We start from the raw sequence: 25,961 nt of genomic DNA, 5'->3' as shown, positions 1-25,961 counted from the left end.
ATCTTTGACTTGGCAATTCCACTCCTAAGCGTTTCCCCACATACCCATGTGGGCCCAGGGAGGTGACCACAGCGCAGCATCCCGGGCAGACAGGGCACATCCGCACGCTGCCCCCATCGGAGCTCCTACGGTGGTGGGGAATGAGGAAAGGGAAGTGCGGGCAGCCCTGAGCATCTGGAAGACCCAGCCAACGCTCTCTGCTCACGCCTGCACAGGTTCAGGAAGCCCGGTGGCTCACGGGCAGGGGACACCACGCCTGCTGCCTGGGATCTTGCTGTGAGTGTGGCTTCAACTTAAACCCCAAACACTGGCCGTGTTGACTGTGACCGGTAGTGTGAACCAGTTAAGAGTGACTGCTTGTGACAGCTAACATCGCCATTAATCTGTCTTTTACTGGTTTTATGACCTAGGTGTTGACTAGGGCCAGAGACAGACAGCCTGTTTCACTTGAGGATTTCAAGGGAACTGGAGGCTCTTCTGTCTCTGTGCTGCCTTCTGCTCCTTGAGAGGAATCCTGGGGGTCAGGAGCAAATGCCTGCTTCCTGCCAAGAGCCCCCTCCAACAGCCCGCCTTGCTGGGGGCCCCGGCCTGGCACCAAACACCCCTCCCTCGTGGATGGATCCCGACGCTGCCCGCTGTGCTTTCTACGACGTTTTCCGTGGACTCGACTCGTACCCACGCCCAGCCGAGTGCTCTGCTGTGTGGCGTCACCCTGTGAGAACGGCTCTGACAACGGGTGAGACACCATCTCACCGCGACATCCCCGGAGACAAACACCAGACCCGGCCTAAAGCCAAGGCCGCTACATGGATCCCCAAACGTAACTACATTGGGTAAAAGTCTGAAGTCACGGGCTAGTGCTTAAAGCCAACATTACTGCAGGAAACAAAAAGAGGAAGGCAGGAAGGCCAGAGTACAGTAATCGGATAGCTGCAGATCAAGTAAAAAAATCCGAGTACCTAAGGACATTTTTCTTCTATTCTTGTTCAAGGACTCAGTCAAATAAACAGAGAAAAGAAGCAGCACAGACGAGGGCCAGCCGGCTCAGGCGTTTATTGGCAGAGAGCACAGGAGTGTTGCCACGGTAACTGCAGACATTAGATGCTGCTGGGCGAGGGCCGTCAGGCAGAGACCACCCTCCTGCGGGCGAAGGGCGGCAGCCACGGCTCAGGCCCCCAGGCACTGCCTCACCTTCACAGAGAAATACCCGACTCACAAGCGACTTCGGCACAGCCTTGGGCACCAAATACAAAACGACTGCGACAAGCATTCGGAAACCAGCTGGCACGCATTTTCAGTCATGCATTTTTAATTGATAATGTTTTCAGTGTACTGAACGCAGGGACAAAAAGACAAGTTATCAAGCTTGCACGTTTCTTTTTCTTTTCTTTTGAAATCAAAGCATGGTTTCACAGTGATGAAATCAACTTATTTCCCACCTCCAACAACTTGGCACTAAAGGTATATTAAACACGGAAAATACTCTTACCAGTTAAAATGAGGACGCTTTATAGTCCTTGAAATTCCAGTAAACACGTGTGTTTGAAATTTCCATGAAGTCTGAAGAAAAAAAGGTGCCACTCAACAGAAATCCCGGTGCCTTGTCCTACTGTGCCTTGCTGTGGAGACCACAGGGCTGTCCCCGGGGGCCTGCCGTCCACTTCCTGGGAGTGGCAGCCCTGGCGTCTGCATCTCGGGTCCCTGTACTCTGAGCCACCGCAAAGGGCTATTTTGAAGGTTAAATCAGATGTTAAAAGTGAGAACACCTTTAAGTTGTTGCCCCGTCGAGGCTTTACGATAGACATTTCAAATGACAGGATTAAAAATGAGGAATCTGTTAAACAAAAATTCTCCAGTAATTTCTCAATAAACTACGTTTTCTTTTAAAAGAAGAAAAGAAAAGTGGGCATGAAATCCTATACTTTGATCGGAGACACATTGAACAAGCAACGCAGCATTTGGGTACTGGATTTCTCCAAGTGCAGAAGTGTATTTCTCACGGCTCAGATAGGGCTAAAGTTTGAAGAATCAGGTAAAAACATGTATAAACAACCTAAATAGAAAACCAAATTTAAAAGCTTCAGGTGAAATCATTTCATCTTAAAATTAGAGGAGGAAATCTATTATTTGCCACTCCTCTCCTACGGCTTCGAAAAGGCAGTGACTGAGTTTTCACAGCTCTGGCTTCTGCTTCAATGTGTAACAGAGTGTGTGTAATTCACAGAATTTAGAGATTCGACACATTTCACCCCAGGCACTTATGGCCCATCCTACAAGTCTTGGACAGCTGAGCAGGCCTAGCCCTGAAAGCAGACGTTTATCGACAAATCGTCTGTTCTATTGCTTCTCACAGCCTCAAGTGACTGGTCAGTGCACACGGACAGCACAGCAGTCTGGGCACCTGCTTGCCCACAGGCTGTACCGTCAGGTACCAAGAGGCCAACTAAGAGTGCACAGACAGCGTTCCCAAGAAATACTGGTCCAAACAACAAAACCTGCAACCTAAACAGCAAAGCTCTTAACCCTAGAATGTAAAACAAGACAACTGGGTAACTAGGCACTGACGTCAACAGTCGCAAACGAAGAGGCTGCTCTGAGAGTTACGATTTTAGACAGTTTCATTACCATGTGTCTTGGAAAGAGAGTTGTGGACTGAAACTTGGACTCCAAACGCCTCCCAAGGTTTGGGAAGTTCTCAGCCATCATTTCTTTAAACAAGCTTCCCGCTCTCCCTCCCTCTCTCCTCCTCCCGGGGCTCCAGTGATGTGCAGACTGTCTCTTAACGGTGCCCTGTAAGTCCTGGAGGCTTTTCATCCCCGCCCCCCCCCCCAACCCCGCCCCGCTTTGCTTCTCTGTTTGAATAATTTCCAATGCTATGTCTTCAAGCTCACTGTTTCTTTCTTCCGTTGCTGTTGAAGCTCTGTATTCAATTCTTTGGTTCAGTCGTTGTATTCTTCAGCTCCAAAATGTCTGTTTGGTTCTCTTTTATGTTTTCTATCTCTTTGTTGAACTTCTCGTTTTGTTCTCCTGATTTTGTTGTTCTATCTGTGTTCTCTTGTAGCTCTCTGAGCATTTTTGGAACAATTATTTTGAATTCTTTGTTGGCCAACTCATGTGTCCCCATTGCTCTGGGGAGAGTTACTGGAAGTTTGCCGTGTTCCTTTGATGGTCTCACGATTCCCTGATGCTTTGTGATCCCTGCAGTCTTGCTATTAATAGGTATCTGTGCACTTGAAGCAGCAGCTCTCTTCCAGACTTTACGGGCTGACTTTGGTATAAGGAAAGACCTTCACCTGCAGGCGGGGGCATGCCGGAGTGTGCTGGGATCCCAGGCCTAGTGGTGCGGGGTTCCAAGTGCAGGGTCGGGGGTAGTCTGGGTGGGAGGGATACTGTGCCATTGGCTCAGGCAACTGAGGGTCACAGCATCAACTGTGTGGTTCCTGGCAAGCACTGTGCGGGGCTCTGCAGTGGCTGCAAGGGCTGGTGGGTTCCTCAGTGGTACCTCCAGGTTCAGCTGCTGGGGCACAGGGCAGGAAGCAGTAATGGCCACAGTTGGAGGTGTGCACACACCTGGCTGTGGAGACCAGCTGCAGGTGCCTGTGTAGTGGCAGGGGCTGGTCGCAGACTCACACATAGTGGTGGGGAACAAGGCCAGTTGCAAGGGCTTGGGCCAAGCGTGGGCCCACAGCAGCTGCGGGGGCCCTGGCAGGTGGTGTACTTTCCTAGAGCTGCAGAATCTCCCCACAGGTGTGTACACAACAGCGGAGGCTGGTGACGGGGATCAGCCTGGGGGTGTGCAGGTGCACAGCTGGGAGGGGCTGGCCACACTGTGCACCCGGCAACGGGGGTCAGCCACAGGGGCCTAGGCGGGCATCTTGCACCTATGTAGCTGCAGAGGCCTGGGCTCTGGCGGGGCCAGGGAGAATGGGGAGGGACTCAGGCAGCAGGTGCCCAGGAATGGGAGTACCCACGGGGTGGTAACTACGGAGAGCTGGCGGGCTCCTCTGCGGAGCAGGGCACTAGGAACCATGGTTGTTCCAGCTGCACGGCTGACACTTTGCTTTGCTGGTCTCTAGGTGGGGTGAAACTGAACAGGTCCCTTGTGTGGTGCCCCAAAAGGCTGGGGAAGCTAGTCGCTCACGCCCCCCCCCCCTTTCCTGTGGAGGAGAACTCTGTCTAGCTGGGGAGCTCCCTCTTGGTGCTGAGCAGTGCTGGCCTGGGGGATGGGGTGATGCAGACAAGAGGAAGCTGTTCTTCCCTTTCTGTGTGATTATTTTCAGGGTTTTGTTCCACTGAGCAGCTGTGAAGTGGACTCCTGAGTTCTCCCAGAGCTGTTTTTCTCTGTGGATAGCTAATTGCTGATCTTTGTTGGGAGTCGGGGGATGGAGGCCGGGGTCTCCCTACTTCGCCATCTTGGTGATATCATTTGAAAGTGAGCTCTAGGAGCTACGAAACTCCCTCCCAGACAGGAAGGGGCTGAGTAGGATCAGATAACCACCTTTCGGGAGACTTTGCAAAACAGGCATCTTGCAGTGGGTAGGCTTGATATCCAGGTGCTTTAGAAGGACTTGGGGACACAACTGACTCTGATCGTTTGTCCTTCCCACAAGCACTGGAGTCCTTTCTATTTGCCAGGCCCTAGGCACACAGAAGGCAGCCCTTTCCTAGGGAAGTCTCAGCCCAGTAGAGAAGACAAATAAAGACAATCTACGGACCAACGTGACCGATACCAAAGCAAGGTCAGGACAGCGTAGGACTGGAGCGGTGTGTCTGCACATGTCAGGAGTGGGAGAGGGTTACTGAGGGCTCCCAGCTGCACCCGTCAGGACAAGGGGGCTGCAGCCTGACGGACCTGGACCGCCTGCAGGGTGTGTTACAGGGTGAGGGCAGTGAAACACAGTCCATGCAAAGGCAGAGAGGCGATGAGAAAGCAAGGGGCATTCGGAGAAACACAAGAGTGTCCTATAAAAGCACCATTTTCCCCAGGAAATAGGCATAGCGTGAGGGCATGTGACAGATGTTTATAGCCACAGAAACCAACATGGTGACTTTTCTGGAAAGGAGGATGGTGTGGTGGACTTAGCCCAAATTAATCACAAGTTTTCCTAGTCAATGTAAAATGATTTGACGGCTCCCCACCCAACGTACAGAACTTAGCACTTTACTCTCACACAGAGTTAGGTGGCCCTTAAATATTTAGTGAATATAATTATTTCTATGGCATTTTGGAATGTGACATACTCAGAAATTTAGTGTTTTTCTGAAAATGCTAGCTTTTCTTTAAAATGAAATTTACACATGACATCAAGAAGTTAGAGAAAGGAGCTGTCAGAGCACAGGCTTATCTATTTCTCATCCAGTTCCCGCAGGTGAAGGACAACGTGCTCTAGGATGAAGGAGCATGCTGACATTATTGCAAGCTCGACCCGCTTCATACTTGGTAGCGTAACTTCCGGAGATGCATGGGTCAAGTTCAATACGTCCTTCATGTAGACATGCTGAGGTGATTAAATTAGGTGTGCCTCACATTACTACGGCAGCAAGTGTGATACTGAGAAGGTCTAACAACCAGTCCGGTGAGGGGTCCCACCACTCTGAAGCTGCGCTGGCTGTGGGTGGCAGGCTGGCTGCCCCGTGTCCCTGCTGAAGGTACAACTGTCCCCTGGGCTCGGGGACAGAACTTCCAGTACAATTAGCCACATGTTGGGAAATGACCTCCTGTAATGCTGGATTAAAGATGTGCATCTTGCTTCTTCAATACATGCCAGAAAGACAACTTTATATAATTGCAAGAAAAAGCCATAGCCATTCTTGGCTTGTAACACTATCTTTTATGAAGTTCCCAATGGTATGTTGATTATATAAAACTAAAAAAATATATTCTTGTCAGAGATGCATACTGAACTATTTTTGGGTGAAATGACAGATGTTTTGGGTGTTTCCAAATATTACAGCATAAAAAAAGTGGGGCAAAGGTACAGTAGATAAAACAAGATTGGCATAATGCGGACAATTGTGGAAGCTAGCTGACACAGTGGTTCTATGTGCTATTTTCTCCATACGTGTTTAAGTTCAAACACTCCCATAAGTCCGCTGCTGACCTTGGAGGGTGATGGCCGGCAAATGGCTCCTCTTTCTGAAGCTGGCAGGTTGAGTGTCCTCAGATAAATCCGTCTACAATTCTAAAAGCAACTCCTTAAACAAGTAAATACAATCAGGAAGCGACCAAGCAACAACTGGGATAAACTCAGATTGTCTGTAGGTGCACAGGTAGACTGATTAGTAAAGAGAAATCACTTTACAACTAGCACAAAAAGTTATTTTAAACTTTACGGGTGTTTTAAAGTCCCTCTAATTTTCCCCTCCAAAAAAAGCAAAAAAAAAGGACAAATTTGACAGAAAATAAAGAACCATCTACTGTGTCATGGTATGAATTACAGATTATTTAAATTACTAATTTTAGCACTTTTTTCACTCTGAATGATACTGATCTGCTAGGAATCAATGTTCTTAAAGATTTCAAAAACTCTTGCATAAGTCACAAGTAATATGTTTTCAAAAAACCGTTATAGTTTCCCAAATTGTGATGTTTTCATTTTCACTTAAATGCTGGACTGTGAAAGAATAAATTATAATCCCAAGTCCAGATGGAGTGTAGAATCTTTTTCCAGGAAGACTGAGAAAATGCTTTTCTAGATATGTAAATTAAGAGCATCCTGAAAACTTAGTAAGTCGTGGGAAATACATACATAACGTTTGTAACTAGATATATTTGGTCTTTATCTCTGGTTCCCGACACAAAGCTCCTAAAACCCTTAGAATTTCCTGAGTTTTAGGGGTCCCTTGTGAGCAGAGTTTATGCTAATGAACTGACTTCAGGTGTGTCCCCTAGAGAGTCTCAGTGTGGGGCTGGTCACCAGAAAGATCGAAGGAACTTTTAGCTCCACCCACTGGCCTCAGGGAAGGGGGATGCTGGAGATTAAGCTCTAGAAAAATTCTTGAACAGCAGGATTTGAGGAGCTTCTGAGCTTCCGGGTTGGTGAATAGGAAGACATCCATGTGCCGCGAGGGTGGCGCACCCCAAACTCCACGGGGACAGAAGCTCCTGTGCCCGGTACCCTTCCAGACCTGGCCCTATGTATCTCCCCGTCTGCCGTTCATTTGTATCCTTTAACATCCTTTGCAATAAACCAGTAATCTCGTAAGGAAACCGTTTCTCTCAGTCCTGTGAGCTGCTCTAGAAGTTAATCAAACCCGAGGAGGGGGTCGTGGGAACCTCAGACTTAGTGCTGACTTAACCTTAGCACTTAACCTGTGCTCATAGGTGAGAAGCACAGGTAACAACCTGGACGGGTGACTGACATCTGCAGTGTGTGTCTGGGGGCGGGTGGTGGTAGTGGTGGTGATGCCTACTCAGCCCTTAACCTATGGAATCTGATGCCATCTCCGTGTAGACAGGGTCAGAACAGAACCCATCTGGTGTGTGAAGAATCAGAGGATTGGTTGGTGGTGTTGGAAAACACTCCACGGACCAAATACCACATCTTCTCCCCTCTTCATTTTTCCTAAAGGCCTTTATTAAGAACCACCATGGTTTGGTTCTCCAGCAACTTTTATTGGTCAAGGGATGTGGAATTATATGCAGTACCTGGGGTTTAATTAACAGGCTCACTTATAAATCAACTTAACATTTATCTTATTTAAAAAAAATTTTTGCTTTTGAATAAACTGATGTGGTCAAACAGACATGCTCCTACCCCATGCAAAAAGCTGTCCCAAAACGAGCAGCTTGCAAACCCACTGTAAATGAGATACTGAATGAAACATTCTTCTAGCGAGGTCCAAGAAGCAGCTCAGTCTGAGAATTTGCTTCATATCCTGACTTTTCAAAATCAAATATTCGAGACATAAAAGAAGCAAAATTAAAGTACGTAAAACAGCTATATCCTGATATTTTTATCCAAGTCACTTCCCAGAGTTTGTAGTGCTGCTGTGCTCTGTTGGTTAAAACAAAACAACAAAAGCAGTAGGCAGCTTCCAACTTAAAGGTAATGAAATTTACCAGTTTGCAGCTAAAAGTCACAGTGGAAGAACACATGTAAGGTGAAGAATGCTTTTAAACCTTTCAGCTTTAAGTAGTGCTGTATTTTAACTTTAAAGAGAAGTTCTATTATATATTTTTTGCATAAACATTTTAAAATATTAGAACAAGTCTTTGTAATACAATATATATTAGACTTCAATATAACTCATGTGAATTAAAAACATGTTAACTTGATAACTGTCATAAGGCAAAAGTTGTACAGAAACTTCTTAGTGGTGTCCCTTTAAAATTAACTTGATTTAGTGGGTTGCCTTAAAATGAACACAAAACAACAAAAGACTAAAAAAGAGGCAGTGATGCTCTGATACTGAATCCCAGAAAAAGCACAGTAGCAAACGATGTGTTTTCTAACAGGGAGACCAGGTGGTTCAGCAAACTGGGACCAGGTGAGCAGCCCCTGGTACATGGTTCATCTATTGCACTGACCAGATGCTGAGAGTAGATCGCTTGCCTAGGAAGTTTGGTTAAAGGTACCAGCATCTTTAGTACTAATCACAGTGCCTGTGACAGAGCAGGTGCTCAGCTCTACTTCCTGAACTGGTCTGATGAAGATACTTTAAAATCAACAGGGTGCTGGACAGTGTAAAGTTCATGGAAAAACTCCATTTTTCATTTTGTTTTGGTATGTGAGTAACTACTGATCTAGTATTTCGAGTGTGGCTCACATAACACCTTTGGACTGTGGTAAATGGAATTAACTAAGCACTGCATTGGCGATCAATGCCAGTGTCTCTGAATATCAGGTCATAAACATAACCAACTGTGCAATATAACCGACGCGATGATCAAAGCACACCTCACAATGAACAGATTTTAGTTCAGACGATTAAAAAAAAATGAAGTATTAGACTGCATTTAGTGCAACACTCTATTGATCATACCATACATCAGATACCATGCTGTGGAGACGTACTGGAGTAGCTTATATACAGTACACAGCCAGGATTCAAACTGGGGTGAGAGGGCGAATACGGAACAGAACATTTTTACATATATGTGTACATTTAATGGTCTTGTTCACTGAACTGGATTTATTATACGTTTGCTGTGCCACATCTACTAGCTTGCATAACAACCCAAATTATTTTTTTTGCACAAAGATCTACTTCCATTTAAAGTAGAAAAAGATGGTGGTTAAAAAAAAAAACTTCTTCAAGCTCCAACAATTGTGTCCCAAATACCACTGTATGAACACCTAAAAAATATTAAGAACAATTTAGAAATATGCATAACTAAAAATGTACAAACAAACATCGATTAAAGTCACAAAGGGAACTAGTGAATGAATACTTCCAATTTTTATTTAAACTTACCTAGGCATATTAGATAATGTTGACTATACATAAAAAAGAGGAAGCTTTAGAAAGTTAAAATCTCTACTTGCGAATTTTATAAATGAGCCGTAGCTACAGGCACATTCATTTAGACTTCAATGAACCCAGGAAAAGACTCGTCACTGACATAAAGGGAGAAGAACCTCTAACTCAATCACTCCCATCAACTTTCCTTTCTGAGCAAGTGCATTAAGGATTTCCTACAAATTCTTTCAAGCAGAGAATCTAATTTTTTATTTTAATTGGTAAGGCTGGGTTTAATCTAGCATTTTGCTATTTGTTTTATATTTTCCCCATCTGTTCTTTACTTCCTTTTTTCCTCTTTTCCTGCCTTCTTTTGGATTTATTTAATTATGTATTTATTCCATTTTAATCCCCATGTTGGCTTATTAGCCAAAACTCTTCATTGTGTTGTTTCAGTGCTTTAGGATTTTTTTCTTGAGATTTTATTTTTTTAGAGCAGTTTTAGCTTCGAAGCAAAATTGAGGCGGGAAAAGTATGTAGAGTTCCCAAAGACCACCTGCCTTCACACATACACAGCCTCCCCCATTATCAACGTCCCCATCAGATGGTACATTTGTTACAGCTGATGAGCCTACACTGACAATTCATAACCACCCCAAATCCATAGTTAAATTACAGTTCACTCTTGGTGTTCTATGTTCTAGGGGTTTGGACAGATACATGAAGACGCGGATCCAACACATGGTATCATACAGTCTTTCCACTCTCCCCAAATCCTCTGTGCTCTGCCTATTCATCCCTCCCATGCCCAGCCCCTGATCCTTCCCGTCTCCATAGTTTTGCCTTTTCCAGGATGTCACATAGTTGGAATCATGCAGTATGTAGCCGTTTCAGATTGGCTTCTTTTTTTTTTTTTTGGCCGCACCGCATGGCATGTGGGATCTTAGTTCCCTGACCAAGGCTTGAACCTGTGCCCCCTGCATTGGAAGCGCGGAGTCTTAACCACTGCACCTCCAGGAAAATCCCCAGATTGGCTTCTTCCACTTAGTTATATGCCTTGAAGGCTTGACAGCTCATTTCTTTTTAGTGCTGAATAATATTCCATTGTCTGGATAGACCGCAGTTTACCCATTTGCCTTCCGAAGGACATCCTGTTTGCTTGCAAGCTTTGGCAATTATGAATAATGCTGCTATAAACATCCATGTGCAGGTTTTTGTGTGGACATAAGTTTTCAACTCCTTTGGGTTCATAGCAAGGAGTGAGACTGCTGGATCATACAGTAAGAGTATGTTTAGTTTCATTCATCTATCTACCTACCTACCTATCTACCTACCTACCTAATGGTTTTACCCGTGTTATACGACTGACAGTTTAAACATTGATTATAAACATGTCTTGCTAATTTATTTATTTATTTTTAAGCATTACTCTTTTTTTTTAATTTTTATTTTTGGCTGCGCTGGGTCTTTGTTGCAGTATGCGGGCTTCTCATTGCGGTGGCTTCTCTTGTTGCGGAGCACGGGCTCTAGCAGAACGGGCTTCAGTAGTGTAGCATTCGGGCTCAGTAGTTGTGGCACATGGGCTTAGTTGCTCCGCGGCATGTGGGATCTTCCTAGACCAGGGATCGAACCCGTGTCCCCTGCATTGGCAGGTGGATTCTTAAGCACTGCGCCACCAGGGAAGTCCTAAGGTTAGTTTTATAAGAAAATGCCAAGCTGTCTTCTAAAGTGGCTGCACCATTTTGCATTCCCACCAACAATGAACAAGAATTCCTATTGTTCTACATCCTCACCAGCATTTGGTGCTGTCCGGGTCTTGGACTGTGGCCATTCTAATAGGCTTGTAGTGATATCTCACTGTTTTACTTTGCTTTCTCCTTGATGGTATATGATATGGAGTATGTTTTCCTGTACTTATTGCCATCTGGGTATCTTCTTTGGTGAGGTGTCTGTTAAGGTCTTTGGCCCGTTTTTAAATTGGGTTGTTTGTTTTCTTACTGTTGTGTTTTAAGAGGTCTTTGTGTATTTAGGATTAACAGTCCTTTATCAGGTGTGTGTTTCACAAATATTTTCTCCTGGTCTATAGCTTGTCTACTAATTCTCTTGACATTGTCTTTTGCAGAGCAGAAGTTTTTATTTTTCATGAAGTCCAGCTTACCAATTATTTCTTTCATGGATTGTGCCTTTAGTGCTGTGTCTAAAAAGTCATCACCACACCCTAGGTCATCTACATTTTCTTTTATCTTCTAGGAGTTTTATAGTTTTGCATTTTACATTTAGGTCTGCGATCCATTTGGAGTTAATTTTTGTGAAGGGTACAAGGTCTGGTATGTAGATTCATTTTTTTGCACGGATGTCCAGTTGTTCTAGCACCATTTGTTGAAAAGACTATTTCTGCTCCATTGTATTGCCTTGGCTCCTTTATCAAACGTCGGTATGTGGGTGTATTTCTGGGCTCTCTATTCTGTTCCATTGATCTACTTGTCTGTTATTTCACCAATACCATACTGTCTTGACTACTGTGGCTTTATAGTGTTTTGGAGTTGGGTAGTAACAGTCCTTCAACTTTGTTCTTCTCCCTCAATACTGTGTTGGCTATTATGGGTCTTTTGTCTCCTCTCCACATAAACTTCAGAATCAGTTTGGTTTTCCTCATATAGATGTTGTTAGAGTTCTACCTATTTCCTTTTTGGGGGGATGCTAATGTGAAGGGTATTGTGTTTTTCATTTCGAATTGCACTTGTTCATTGCTGGCACAGAGAAAAGTGATGGACTTTTGTATATTAACCTTGTATCTTGCAACTGTGCTATATAATCATTTATATAGAGTTTGTGGACTTTTTGGATTTTCTACACAGATTATCATCAGCCAACACAGTTAGTTCATTTCTCCCTTCCCAGTCTGTGTACCTTTTATTTCCTTTTCTTATTGCATTAGCTAGGACTTCCAGTACGATGGTGAGAGGGGACCTCCTTGCCTTGATATTAATAGGAAAGCTTCAACTTTCTCACCATTAAGCAGGATGTTAGCAGTAGGTTTTAGGTAGATTTTCTTTATTAAGTTGAGGAGATTCCCCTCTATTCCTACTTTACTGAGAGCTTTCATTGTGAATGGATATTGGATTTTGTCAAATGATTTTTCTGCATCTCTTGATGAAATCATGTGATTTTTGTTCCCTGTTGATATGACGATTACATTAATTGATTTTGGAATGTTGAACCAGCCCTGCATACCTGGGATAAACCCCACTTGGAAGGATGTAATTCTTTGTATGCATTGTTGGATTCAATCTAACATTTTGTTGAGAATTTTTGCATCTATGTTCACAGGAGATACTAGTGTGTAGTTTTCTTTTCTTGTAATGTCTTTGTCTGGTTTTGGAATTAGGGTAATGCTGGCCTCATAGAATGAGTTAGGAAGTGTTCTGTCTGCTTTTGTTCTGTGAAAGAGGCTGAAGAGAATTGGTATAGTTTCTTCCTTAAATGTTTGGTGGAGTTCACCAGTGAACCCGTGTGGGCCTGGTGCTTTGTGTTTTGGAAGATTATTAATTATTGGTTCAATTTCTTTAATAGATATAGGCCTATTCAGATTGTGTATTTGTTCTTGTATAAGTTTTGGCAAATTGTGTCTTTGATAGAATTGGTTTATTTCATGCAGGTTATCAAATTTGTGGGCATAGAGTTGTTCATAGCATTCCTTTATTATCCTTTTAATGTCCATAGAATCTGCAGTGATGCCCCCTCTTTCATTTCTGATATTAGTAATTTTATTATATAATTTTATTTTATTTTTTTTCCCTTAGCCCGGCTAGAGTCACTGATTTTACTGGTCTTTTTCAAGGAGCCGGCTTTGGCTTCGTTGATTTTTCTCTATTGATCTCCTGCTCTAATTTTATTACTCCTTTTCTTCTGCCTACTCTGGCTTTAATTTGCTCTTCTTTTTCTCATTTTCTATGGTGGACACTTATATGATGGTACTTAGACCTTTCTTCTTTTCTAGCACATGCACTCAATGCTATAAATTTCACTCTAAGTACTGTTTGTGTTGAATCTTCCCAAATTTTGATAAGTTGTGTTTTTTCATTTAGTTCAAAATATTCTTACATTTCCCTTGAGACTGCTTCTTTCACTCATGTGTTATTTAGAAGTATGCTGTTTAATCCCCACGCGTTTTGGATTTTCCAGTTAGCTTTCTGTTACTGATTTCTAGTTTAATTCCACTGTGGTCTGAGAGCAGACACTGGATGATTTCTATTCTTTTAAATGTGTTCAGGTGTGTTTTATGGCCCAGGATGTGGTCTGTCTTGGTGAGTGTTCCGTGTGAGCTTGAGAAGAAAGTGTGAGCAGAGATTCTCACGGCTGAGAATCTCTAACTTTTAATTATGCAATCACCTCTCCTTTTCATAACGCGGCTGCAAAAGGCAGTGACGGCCTCCACCTCTAAGCCTGTGCGGGGCTGTGGGTAGCAAACAGAGGGCGAGGCCGAAGGCGGCAGGGCGGCCACGACGCAGGCACCTACCTGTGCACCCTGCTGCTTCAGCAGCCACACTCCTGTGCGCTCGGGGCCTGTGCGCGGCGTGGAGACCGCAGCTGTCTCAAGGCCGCATCTCCATACTGAATACCTGAGCCCATTCTTTCTGGGTCCAGCTCACCTGAGGACCAAGCAAGTCTTTAGAAAAAGTTTTCATGTTTCTGTGATCCCCACAATACATTAAGTGAAAAAAGCAAAGTGCAGAACACTGTGTATATACAACACAATTTTGAATACAGAGGAAAAGTACACACGTTTGCTTGTATGGGCGTAAAAACCTCTTTGGACGGATACATAAAGAACTGGTAATAATGGCTGACCTCAAGAAAGAGCTCTAGACAGCTAGGGGACAGGAGACGGGGTAACAGAGGGTGACACACTCTATCCTCTTCTGCACTTTCTGGATTTGGAATTATGTGAATATATTACGTATACAAAGATTTAATTTAAAATTAAACCACGAATTAAAAAAGATACCATTTTTCACTTATGAGACTGGTAAAAACCCACGTATGATAGTACACCCTGTGGGTGTGGCTTTAGTGAAATAAACACCTTCATTCACTACTAGTGGGATGATAAACTGCTACAACCCCGATGGAGGAATCTGACAGCTTCTACCTAACTTCCAAATGCTTGTGTTCTTTAACACAGCAAATCCACTTCTGGGAATTTATCCTATACATACACTCACACACATGTGAAATGATATACAAACGGTTATTTACTGCAACATTTTTTGTTACAGCAAAATACTGGCAACAACTCAAATGTCCAAAGTAGACTGGTTAAATAGATTATGGCAATACACAAAATTGAACACTACGTACACACACACATGATGTGTGCACATGTACATTAGCATCTATATATGGATATGGAAGTCTCTAAATACTGATTTGTCATCACTGGTAGGCAGAGTAAGTGCAGAGTTCATAGTATGCTAACTTTTGTATAAAAAGGAGGGGAGAAAATAATGGTTTTTGAACCATATGAATGTACTGCCTCTTTAGAAAACTAAAATTAAAAAGTACTGCTGAAATGGATAAATAACAAGGTCCTACTGTAGAGCACAAGGAACTATATTCAATATCCTGTGACAAACCATAATGGAAAAGAATATGAAAAAAATATATATATGTATAACTAACTGAATCACTTTGCCGTACAACAGAAATTAACACAACATTGTAAATCAACTATACGTCAATAAAATCTAAAAAAAAAAAAAGTACTGCTGAAGAGTTTTAACATGTCCTTGTAGTTTTCCATCTGATGTAACTATGATTTGGATGATCTCAGAAGAAACAGATCCTGAAAGCTTTATATGAATGAACTCACACACACTGTATTCATGGGTGGACACCAAAGGGGGAGGTAAGCTAAAGAAAAGCTCGTGTTGAGCTTGCTAATACTCAACATCACACCAATTTTCATGACAACTACTGATGCTCTAGTCTTTAAAAATAACAGTTCTGTACCAGCTTGAATAACTTTGCTGCTGTTTTCAGGTCAAAAGACCACACAAGGATGAAGCGGCCCTGTTCCTGCTGAGCCCAGCCCGCCATCTGGGACCCTGGCGCTCTCCCACTACCTCGCCCGCCCCTACCTTCTCCGTCCGCTCCCCTCCCGCCTTCTCTCCTTTCCGTTCCTCTCTCTCCTCTCGCATCATTTACTGAAACCTCTCGTTAAATTAACCCTCCTCCGGGGAGGCGCCAGGCTCTGCTTCCTCACCCCCTCTTGGCGCTCCGCTGCCCCCTGTCTTCTCCTTGTCATTCTGCTGGTAAAGATGGCTGGTGACTTCCTACTGCCCGCCCCACCGGACACTTTTCAGCTCACGTCTTGGCTTATGAGACTTTCCTCTGATGCATCTGATAATGAACAACCCTTTGGCTGAAGCTCGGCTAAAGTGATACCCACGTTCCCGGATCTCTTCATATACCTTCACATACCTATGACTTCCCCCTCCTCTCTCTCATCCTCCGGCCTCCAGGGCTTCGCTCTGGGCCACTGCCCTTCCCACTCTCCACTGATCGCTGCGTGGTCTCGCTCCTTCCAGAGCTGCCACTACTCCTACAGACTGATGGTTCCCAAGCAGACTCCGCCAGCCAGGAATTCTCCCCACAGCCTCCTGCATGCCTCCTCGCGTTTGTTCCAGCGACGCTGCCCAGGGAACACTCCAAAACAGAAGCATCTGGATTCCCTTGAACCGGCTTGCCCTCTGGCTCTGCCATGACCCTCTGGGTCCCCGAGTTACCCAGGTGTGACACCTAGTTGCCCTCAACCCCTCCTCCCTTCCTGACCCCACCTCTCAGTCCCCTCCCCAGAGGCAAGGGCCCCGCCCTGCTAGTTAGCATCTGAGTCAGGACGCCACTGCCAAAGCGTTTCTTGGATTCATCTACGTCTCTTCATCTCCGCTTCCACACCCTTGATAAAGATTTAATCAGGCATCTTTTTTCGGATAACTCAAAGATGCCTTTGTTGCTATCCTGGCCATCGGCCCTGGGCTCCCTCCAGCATGTCCCTGATGTGACCACCCACACACACGATCTGCCTCCAGCCACAATCTGACCACATCATTCACGGCCCCCGCCCCTGAATGGCCACTTACCCCTACCGCAGTGCTCAGTCGTGGACAAACATCAGAATTAATCACACGAGAGAGCTTTTTAAAATCTGATGCTGAGGGCCTAATTCAGCATCTCTAGAGGCGGGTCTTGGAATTCAAACTTTTATGCATCCCAGGAGGCTCTAGCATACAGGCAGGGTGGAGACTCGGTCACCCTTTACAGGGTAAAGTTCTAGGTCCCGGATCACGATCCCTGGCCTGGCTGCTGCCTCTCCTCAGCCTTCTCTCCTGCCATTCCCCGCTGTGGTCCGTCTGTTCTAGAAACTTCAACTTCTCCCCCAGTGTCCACTCGCGCTGTCCCTGCTGGCCTCCCCTCCTCACACTTGACAGCCTGAGCTCGGCTGCCACCTCCTCCTGGAAGCCTTTCCTGATATCACCTCCTAAGCAGGTAGGTTCTCCTTCTTCGTGTGCCCCAAGATCCTGTGCGCTTCTCAGTTACTGTATCGACCACACCGTATTATAATTATCTTTTGACTGCTTCCCATGAAAGAGTTTCTTGAGGGCAAGGGCTGTGATTAATTTATTTCTGTATCCCAGCACCTGACAAAGAACAGGCATTCATATATTTGAATGAATCAATTAAAAACTGAATGTCCACATATAATTGAGGTGATACTTAATAGAAAGTAACTCTAATAAATGACAACTACATATTACTTTGTCAGCTGCCTAAATTAGGGGTATTGTAAATTTATTTTTACTGAAGCAGCAAACAGAACAATGATGAGACAGGTTACTACTGAGGCACGCTCAGTGAGCTTCGGGAGTAAATTCTCCCCGACGCCTGATCTAAACCAGCGGCACCCCGCGAGGTGCCCATAGATCACGTCAATCCACCACACACGACCGCTGGCCCAGCAGAGCCCGAGGTGCTGACGGAGCGCGGACAAAGGTCCATTCTTCCTGAAGGGATGGCTCCAACAAAGGCTGTGGTGCTGAAAGCAAACGCGCCCTGACACCCTGACTCTGTCCCTTCCGTCACTGGGGCCAAGGAGGCCGCCGTGAAGGAGGCGTGGGCTCCCACCTCAGCCGCGGACAAGACCTTCAAGCCCGTGAGTGGTGACTGCAGGTCGGCAGGGGGAGAGGCCACTCTGACCAAAGCACTCCTGGAAGTACTGAAAAGCGACACTGCTGAGCCAGAGAGGAAACGGCGCTAGGGGAAGTTTGTTAATGGAAAGCCTTTTACCTGATTCAATTTTGTTAAGTGTCTTTCTCGCACACTGTACGAAGGCCTCTTCCACGTTCTCCCCGGTCAGTGCACTCGTCTCCAGAAACATCAGCTCTAAAATCGACATCAAACAAAACACGAAGCCATATTTAGAAGACAATCACGATTATTCGATGCATAACTGCCAGCGTACTACACTCTTAGAATAATAGACGGAACAAATTTAGTACTTAGAACCAGGTATTTCTGCAAATATGAAATCAATAAATGTCAAAATATTTTTTTAAATATTAGAAGAAATCTAACTTTTCCCGAAAAGTAACTAGTATTTTGTGCTAGCAATGAAATGTGTTGAAGAAACTGAGCAAGCAGGACGCTGGTAAGGAAGCAGGCTGGCTGAAGGCACCCGGCCGTTGATATAAGACAAAGTAGCAACTGCCTTTCCAATAGTCTCCACGTCACCACAGATACAACCTACAAGTGCTGACAGCTGGTGTGCCGCCCTGACAGTGAGGGGATCTTCCACGAACGAGCCCTCTTCTTATGCACCAGCTGGTGACTCATGCAGCAGAAGGCTGCTCTCCTTGCTTTTGGGAGCAAACCACAACCTCTCCAGACCCTTGTCTCCTTCCTTGTAAAAATGAGTTTCACTTAAATGACAGATAAATTCCTTTCGACCTTTAACATTCTAAGTGTGCATGTTTCTAAACAGCTTCTTTACAAACTCATGAAGGCTTCTGTTTATTTTCCTAGCAGAAACCCTGCTCGTTTGTGAGAGTGTAAGTGGGTGGTCCTGGAGTCCAACTGAAAGGTGATAGTAGGATATTTTAGTTGTTGATTGCTTCCAAAAATTAAAGTTATTTTAAAATGCCTGAATTCTTTTTTTTTTAAACCTAAGCTATGTTTTTCTAAGTATCTTTTTTCTTTTTTTGTGAGATGTGTTTTTTTTTTTACATCTTTATTGGAGTATAATTGCTTTACAATGGTGTGTTAGTTTCTGCTTTATAACAAAGTGAATCAGTTATACATATACATATGTTCCCATATCCCCTCCCTCTTGCGTCTCCCTCCCTCCCACCCTCCCTATCTCACCCCTCTAGGTCACAAAGCACCAAGCTGATCTCCCTGTGCTTTGCGGCTGCTTCCCACTAGCTATCTATTTTACGTTTGGTAGTGTATATATGTCCATACCACTCTCTCACTTTGTCCCAGCTTACCCTTCCCCCTCCCCATATCCTCAAGTCCATTCTCTAGTAGGTCTGCATCTTTATTCCCGTCTTACCCCTAGGTTCTTCATGACATTTTTTTTCTTAAATTCCATATATATGTGTTAGCATACGGTATTTGTCTTTCTCTTTCTGACTTAACTCTGTATGACAGACTCTAGGTCCATCCACCTCATTACAAATAGCTCAATTTCATTTCTTTTTATGGCTGAGTAATATTCCATTGTATATATGTGTCACATCATCTTTATCCATTCATCCGATGATGGACACTTAGGTTGTTTCCATGTCCTGGCTATTGTAAATAGAGCTGCAATGAACATTTTGGTACATGACTCTTTTTGAATTATGGTTTTTCTCAGGGTATATGCCTAGTAGTGAATTCTCATTCAGCCGTCTATAAGCAACCATTAATTTTACGTGTCATCCTTATGTATTCTATACGGAAATTCAGAGAAGTTTCAAAGGCATCTTTAGCCAAATGACTTAAATTTTTTTTTTTTAATTTATTTATTTATTTATTTTTGGCTGCATTGGGTCTTCGTTTCTGTGTGAGGGCTTTCTCCAGTTGCGGCGAGCGGGGGCCACTCTTCATCGCGGTGTGCGGGCCTCTCACTATCGCGGCCTCTCTTGTTGTGGAGCACAGGCTCCGGATGCGCAGGCTCAGTAATTATGGCTCACGGGCCCAGTTGCTCCGCGGCATGTGGGATCTTCCCAGACCAGGGCTCGAACCCGTGTCCCCTGCATTGGCAGGCAGACTCTCAACGACTGCGCCACCAGGAAAGCCCAAAATGACTTAAATTTAATGTAAGTGAAATACAGCCAATTAGTCCAGTATGTCTTCTACTGCTTCCCTTTCTATTTACGTCTAATATTTCACTAACTTAGCTTCAAATTCCATTTTATAAAAGATGACATCATCTGATTAGGGCCTTTAAAGATTGTTATAAATTTCACTTTAAACCAAGACCTGTGATATCAAAGATCCTAGACTGAAAAGTCACCACAGAATGCTAAGAGATTAGCTTTTAGCATCGCAGTAACCTCTTTTTTTTTTTTTGGCCACACCACGCGGCACGCGGGATCTTAGTTCCCTGACCGGGGATGGAACCTGCGCTCCCTACAGTGGGAGCACAGAGTCTGAACCGCTGGACCACCAGGGAAGTCCCTCATCATAGTGACCTTCGTGGGCAGAATGCAATAGGGTGAGACTATGTTAAATGCGTCTAATGCACAGTGAAAACAACAGGAGGTTCCACACTTCCTAACTACGGCTGCGTCTTAAACCTCCAGCAGGTGTGACAGGTGCAAGGCCACTTGCCATTTTCCTGAGCAAACCGGGAGGCTTCTAGGAAAGTGACTTCCCGATCGGGGTCCAGGTCCTTCTTGTTCCCACAGAGGATGATGACGATGCTCTGACTCGCGAGCATTCTGGCATCTGTTAACCAATTAGTAAGCGCATTGTAGGTTTCTCGGCTGCGTAATATAAGATTGTGAAAATAGCACATGTATTTTATAAAGCTAGCAACTCTTTCCAGTCACTCACACCACGCACAGCGCTTCTACACACGCAGGGCAACGCCCACAACCTTTAGGGTGACTCAGATGACCTGGATGCCCCAGGTGTACACCACACCAACAGGGTGCATTTCATCTTGTTTCCATGAAAACGAGGCAACAAGTCAGAAGCTTGCTGTCTGTCGTCTGCCCAAGCAGGGTCAGTATTTACTGGGCTCTCGGTTCATGCAACATGCGAGCAGGACCTAAGGCTAACTGCTGCCACTCAGTGGATCCGTGTGATGTGCTGGTACTTCGCTTCACACGAATTTAACACACTGATTCTCTGTAAGGACTCTGTGACACAGAGTCTTATTATCTCCTGTTTCCACAAGAAACCTGAGGCCCAGAGAGACTAAGTTGCCCAAAGTCACACAAGCAGCCAGTGGCAGAGCCAGGACTGGGTCAGGTGCATCCACCTTCAGGACTGTTTTCAGCCCTCATCTATCTAAGGATAAAACCCTCGTATATTCTAAGGACTGACCGAGGAACTGAATTTTAAATTTAATTGTGATACCTGGGTGATAGCTACATGCACGACAGTGCACTCAGATCCTTACGATGGGCCAAGAGCTCTATGTGAACCAAATCAACCGCCCAACAACCTCCCAAGTATTACGTGGTCATTACTCCATGGAACAGACAAGGAAACTAAAGTCCAGACAGCGGAGCACCTCGCCGGAGGACTCACACCGCTGGTGATGGCAAGTGGGCTTTGAACCCAGGCCGTCCCAGCCTAGAGCCTGTGCTTGATGGAGGTCCGTTACTTCTAATAATTTACCACACGCAAAGCTTCACTTTGCAAACCTTAAGGAAAGCATCAAAACACCATGTTAAGAAACATAATGACACTGGGGGTGCTTATCTATCTGAAGCTTGGGAACATGCTGCTTTACATGGTAAAGTGGTGGAAGGGGCTGCTTCGAAAACGCCCAAGACCCCCAGGGAAAGGGCTGAGGGGCTTCCCGCCCCACAGCCCTGCCACCGACGTGCCCAGCACACCCGCGGGGAGGCTCGGACCTCGGGGAGCACAGGCCGGCGAGGGGTGTCATTACCTGGTGATGTCATAGACGAGCAGCGCCCCTGCCGCACCCCTGTAGTAGCTTCTCGTCACAGACCTGGAAGAGTTACAGGCTTTCACTTTCCACCACGCAGAGCCCGTACCCCTGGGCACCATCTTCCCACACAAAACACCCATTTTTGCCTTGGAAACCACAACATAGGGACGGAGGTGGCTTTAAAGAGAAATGATTCAAAGTTATCTGAACATGGGCCTGAAGGGCTGTCCTGCCTGAAATCGTATCACAGGAGCGACAGGGAGGCGGGACGTGAGGCTGGGATGAGGGTCATCCTCCCTGGAGGGCATGAGGCTGCCCCGCACAACTGAGGGTGCCTTTGAGAACGTCGGGGGAGGGGCAGGAAGGGGGCATCACAGAGTCCCAGGGCACGAAGCCCTCGGCAGCCCCTCTGCTTGCCCGGGGTCCGTGCCTTCCTGTGGACGAGGGGCCGCGCGTGGCTGCGCTTCCCACGCCCGGCCGCGCGGCCTCACCTGTCTTCAGCGAGCCCCCACCCGAGCGCATCTCGCCCGTTCCCACAAGCTCCAGGATTTCTCCTGCAGTAACACACCTTCTCCCCTGCATCTCGACTCTCTCCCCGCGCGAAGACTTCCCCACTCACAGAATACAATGGGCTCCGGCACCTCCCATCTTGGACGAGAGCCAGGCAGGCGGTCCCGCTGCCGTCCCATCGTGGGCCCCTCGCGCACCCACACATCTCAGGGGCTGCTTCGCCAGCACCGCCTCCTCCTGCCCCGTGGACCCCGCGGCACCTGCCCTCCCCTGCTGCCTGGACCCCTCCCCCCGCCCCCAGGTCGCAGCCCCACTCCCTCCCAGTCTCCTCTCACACCAGCTACTCCAGACCGTTCCTCTGAATCTGCCCTGCTGGTCCTGGAGCTCCTTCCCCCAGGCTGGGTCCTGGGATCTCCCTTTTTTTTACATCTTTATTGGAGTATAATCGCTTTACAATGGTGTGTTAGTTTCTGCTTTATAACAAAGTGAATCAGCTATACATATACATATGTCCCCATATCCCCTCCCTCTTGCGTCTCCCTCCCTGCCACCCTCCCTATCCCACCCCTCTAGGTGGTCGCAAAGCACCGAGCTGATCTCCCTGTGCTATGCGGCTGCTTCCCACTAGCTGTTTTACGTTGGGTAGTGGATATGTCCATGCCACTCTCTTTTCTCCCAACGCTCTCAACTCCGGTTTAATCCTCAGCTCAGCCTACTTCCGTAAGAGCCATCCGCCAGCCCGGCAACTCTCCGTGTGACCACAATGCACGCGTCACAGTCAACATCTCAGGCAGAACTCTGGCTCCCGGCCTACAGGCCCCTCCGGGAGGCGGCCCCACCACCCACTCTGTTTACACAGCCAGGAATCTCTCCACCCACTCTGTGCCCATCACAAAGTGATGTGACGCAACGTGTCCCACAGTGGACACATCTGTCAGGACCCGTCTCACCAACTGGTCAGGTCCTACACCGTGCACGTCTCTACACCTTCACCAGCACCGTCCTGATCCGAACCACCAGCTCTGCCTGGAGCCCTGCCACGCGCGTCCCCTCTGTCACCTGTGGCCCTCAGCCCCTCCTCCAGGTCTTCCTCGAGGCCTGCAAGGCCCTGGTGCTCAGGGACCGGGGCTCAAGTTCAACCCCCAATGGTCAGTGATCGAATCGATCGTGCCTACGGACTGGAACCTCCCTAAGGACCCCTAAGAAATGGGGCTCAGACAGCTCCCGCCACCTCCCTGTTCCCCAGGCTGGGGTCTTCCTCTCTTGGTTCCTCCCTTGTGCTGGTGAAGCATATCCTCCTGAAGTTTCTAAGGGAGAACATATGAAAGACCACCTTTGTTTCCCTCCATTCTTGTATAACTGAAGGTATTTCTGATTTTATTCTCACACTTAATGGAGAGTTTGGCTGAGTTCATAATTTTAGGTTGGAAAAAATTTTTCACGTTGAGTTTTGAAGGCAAGGCTTTAGTTATCTTCTAGCTTCCAAGCGTTGCTGCTGAAGAGTCCAGCGCAATTCTCATTTTCGATTCTTGATATGTGATTTGCTCTTCCCTCTTGGAATCTTTTGGCATCTTCACTTCATCCCTGGTGTTGTGAACTTTTACGTGGCAGACCTGGTCTGAATTTTTCCCCCCTCATCTGTGTTTGGTGTACGGTGGAATCTTACAGAGTCTCATTCCTCTAGTGGAAAATGTTCTTCGATTGTTTCTTTTACTGTTTCTTCTGCTCTTCTGTCTTCGGGAAGGCTTAACTGGTAAGGCCTTGAGCTTCCTAGACTGACTCTGTATGATTTCTTATGTTGTCTTTTTTTTTTTTTTGTGGTACACGGGCCTCTCCCTGTTGTGGCCTCTCCCGTTGCGGAGCACAGGCTCCGGACGCGCAGGCTCAGCGGCCATGGCTCAGGGGCCCAGCCACTCCGTGGCATGTGGGATCTTCCCGGACCGGGGCACGAACCCGTGTCCCCTGCATCGGCAGGCGGACTCTCAACCACTGAGCCACCAGGGAAGCCCTTATGCTGTCTCTTCCCTTTCTCATCTCAAGTTTACCGTTTCACTTTCTGGAAGGGCACTACTTTATTTTATTATTATATATATAATAATAAATATAATAAATAAATATATTATAATATATTTATATTTATAAATAATAATAAATAAATATAATATATTATTTTAATTTTGCTCTTTTTAAATTATAAGTTTGTTCTCATTCCCTGAACGCAATATCTACTCTTATTGGTGAGGATACTGTAGTTTTAGTTTCTGTCTATTCCCTGAAAGTTTCTATTTTCTTTATTTTGGGCTCTTTCTCTTATCCTAAAAACTTTCGTCAAGTGTCTGTTGATCCTTGGTTGATCATTTATATTCAAGGACAAGGATGCCAAACTCTAAAAGACGCTCTTTATGTGTGGGCTATTCACTGTGAGACGGCTGGACAGAAATTGGGCTATTTCATTGGGGAACCAAAATGTTAGGATCTTTAAGCCTTTTCTTTGGGGCTATTTTTCTGCAGATAAGAATCGTTTCTCCTGCCTGAGACATACACACTTGGCTGCCAGCAGCTAAGGAAGAGGTGGGGGAAGAGGGTGAGGGTCAGCAGACTTTCACTTAATTTCTGTCTTTCCAGTCCTTGCCTCACTCATCCCTGCCCTCGGCTGGCCTCTACTTTTAGTTTTTAGAGGAACCTCCATACTGTTCTCCATAGTGGCTGCATCAACTTACATTCTCACCAACAGCACAGGAGGGGTTCCCTTTTCTCCACACTCTCTACAGCATTTATTTTTTGTAGACTTTTTGATGTTGGCCATTCTGACCAGTGTGAGGTGGTACCTCACTGTAGTTCTGATTTGCATTTCTCTAATAATTAGTGACATTGAGAATCTTTTCATGTGCCTGTTGGCCAACTGTATGTCTTCTTTGGAGAAATGTCTATTTAGGTCTCCTGCCCATTATTTGATCGGGTTGTTTGGTTTTTTTGATATTGAGCTGCATGCTGTTTGTATATTTTGGAGATTAATCCTTTGTCAGCTGGTTCGTTTGCAAATATTTTCTCCCATTCTGAGGGTGGTCTTTTTGTCTTGTTTATGGTTTCCTCTGCTGTGCAAAAGCTTTTAAGTTTAATTAGGTCCCATTTGTGTATGTTTGCTTTTATTTTCATTATTTAAGGAGACGGATCAAATAGATATTGCTGCGATTCATGCCAATGAGCGTTCTGCCTCTGCTTTTCCTGCAGGAGTTTTACAGTACCTGGTCTTACATTTAGGTCTTCAGTCCATTTTGAGTTTATTTTTGCATATGGTGTTAGGGAGTGTTCTAATTTCATTCTTTTACATGTAGGTGTCCAGTTTTCCCAGCACCACTTATCGAAGAGACTGTCTTTTCTCCATTGTATATTCTTGCCTCCTCTGTGGAAGATTAATTGACCATCGGTGTGTGGGTTTATTTCTGGGCTCTCTATTCTGTTCCACTCACCCATATGTCCATTTTTCTGCCAGTACCACACTGTTTTTTTTTTTTTTTTAAATAAGAAAGTCCTTCTAAGTCTGTCCAAGGTACTTTCTCTTTTTAAAAAAATAAATTTATATATTTATGGCTGCGTTGGGTCTTCATTGCTGAGCGTGGGCCTTCTCTAGTTGCAGCGAGCGGGGGCTACTCTTCGGTGTGGTGTGTGGGCTTCTCATTGCGGTGGTTTCTCTTGTGGCAGAACACAGGCTCTAGGTGTGCAGGCTTCAGTAGTTGTGGCACATGGGCTCAGTAGTTGTGGCTCGCAGGCTCTAGAGCGCAGGCTTGGTAGTTGGTGGCACACGGACTTAGTTGCTCTGTGGCTTGTGGGATCTTCCCAGACCAGGGCTCGAACCCATGTCCTCTGCATTGGCAGGCAG

General features: G+C 45.7%; 1 protein-coding gene across 3 annotated transcripts in view; it reads right to left on the bottom strand.

Annotated features, from left to right (window-relative positions):
- Positions 1-1,369: 1,369 nt before the first annotated feature.
- The window catches only part of RAB4A (RAB4A, member RAS oncogene family), a 59,726-nt gene continuing 35,134 nt past the window's right edge, over positions 1,370-25,961 (bottom strand). Inside the window, exons 2-6 of one of the 3 annotated variants that reach the window (XM_027094123.1) lie at positions 21,569-21,631; positions 20,278-20,394; positions 17,749-17,844; positions 13,922-14,054; positions 1,370-9,299 (exon numbers count right to left, since the gene is read on the bottom strand). In XM_027094123.1, the coding sequence (XP_026949924.1) occupies positions 13,939-14,054; positions 17,749-17,844; positions 20,278-20,394; positions 21,569-21,581 (342 nt within the window). In that variant the 5' untranslated portion in view covers positions 21,582-21,631 and the 3' untranslated portion in view covers positions 1,370-9,299; positions 13,922-13,938. Of the gene's footprint in view, positions 9,300-11,047; positions 11,070-13,921; positions 14,055-17,748; positions 17,845-20,277; positions 20,433-21,568; positions 21,632-25,961 lie in introns of those variants that run through there. The other 2 variants (XM_027094121.1, XM_027094122.1) reach the window with 2 other exon arrangements.

This window comes from Aethalodelphis obliquidens, unplaced genomic scaffold (assembly GCF_003676395.1).
Source record: "Aethalodelphis obliquidens isolate GAN/ISIS:26980383/991018 unplaced genomic scaffold, ASM367639v1 scaffold87, whole genome shotgun sequence".
NCBI lineage: Eukaryota > Metazoa > Chordata > Mammalia > Artiodactyla > Delphinidae > Aethalodelphis > Aethalodelphis obliquidens.
Note: the sequence above shows the minus strand (reverse complement) of the source record. Positions and strands in the feature narration are given on the sequence as shown.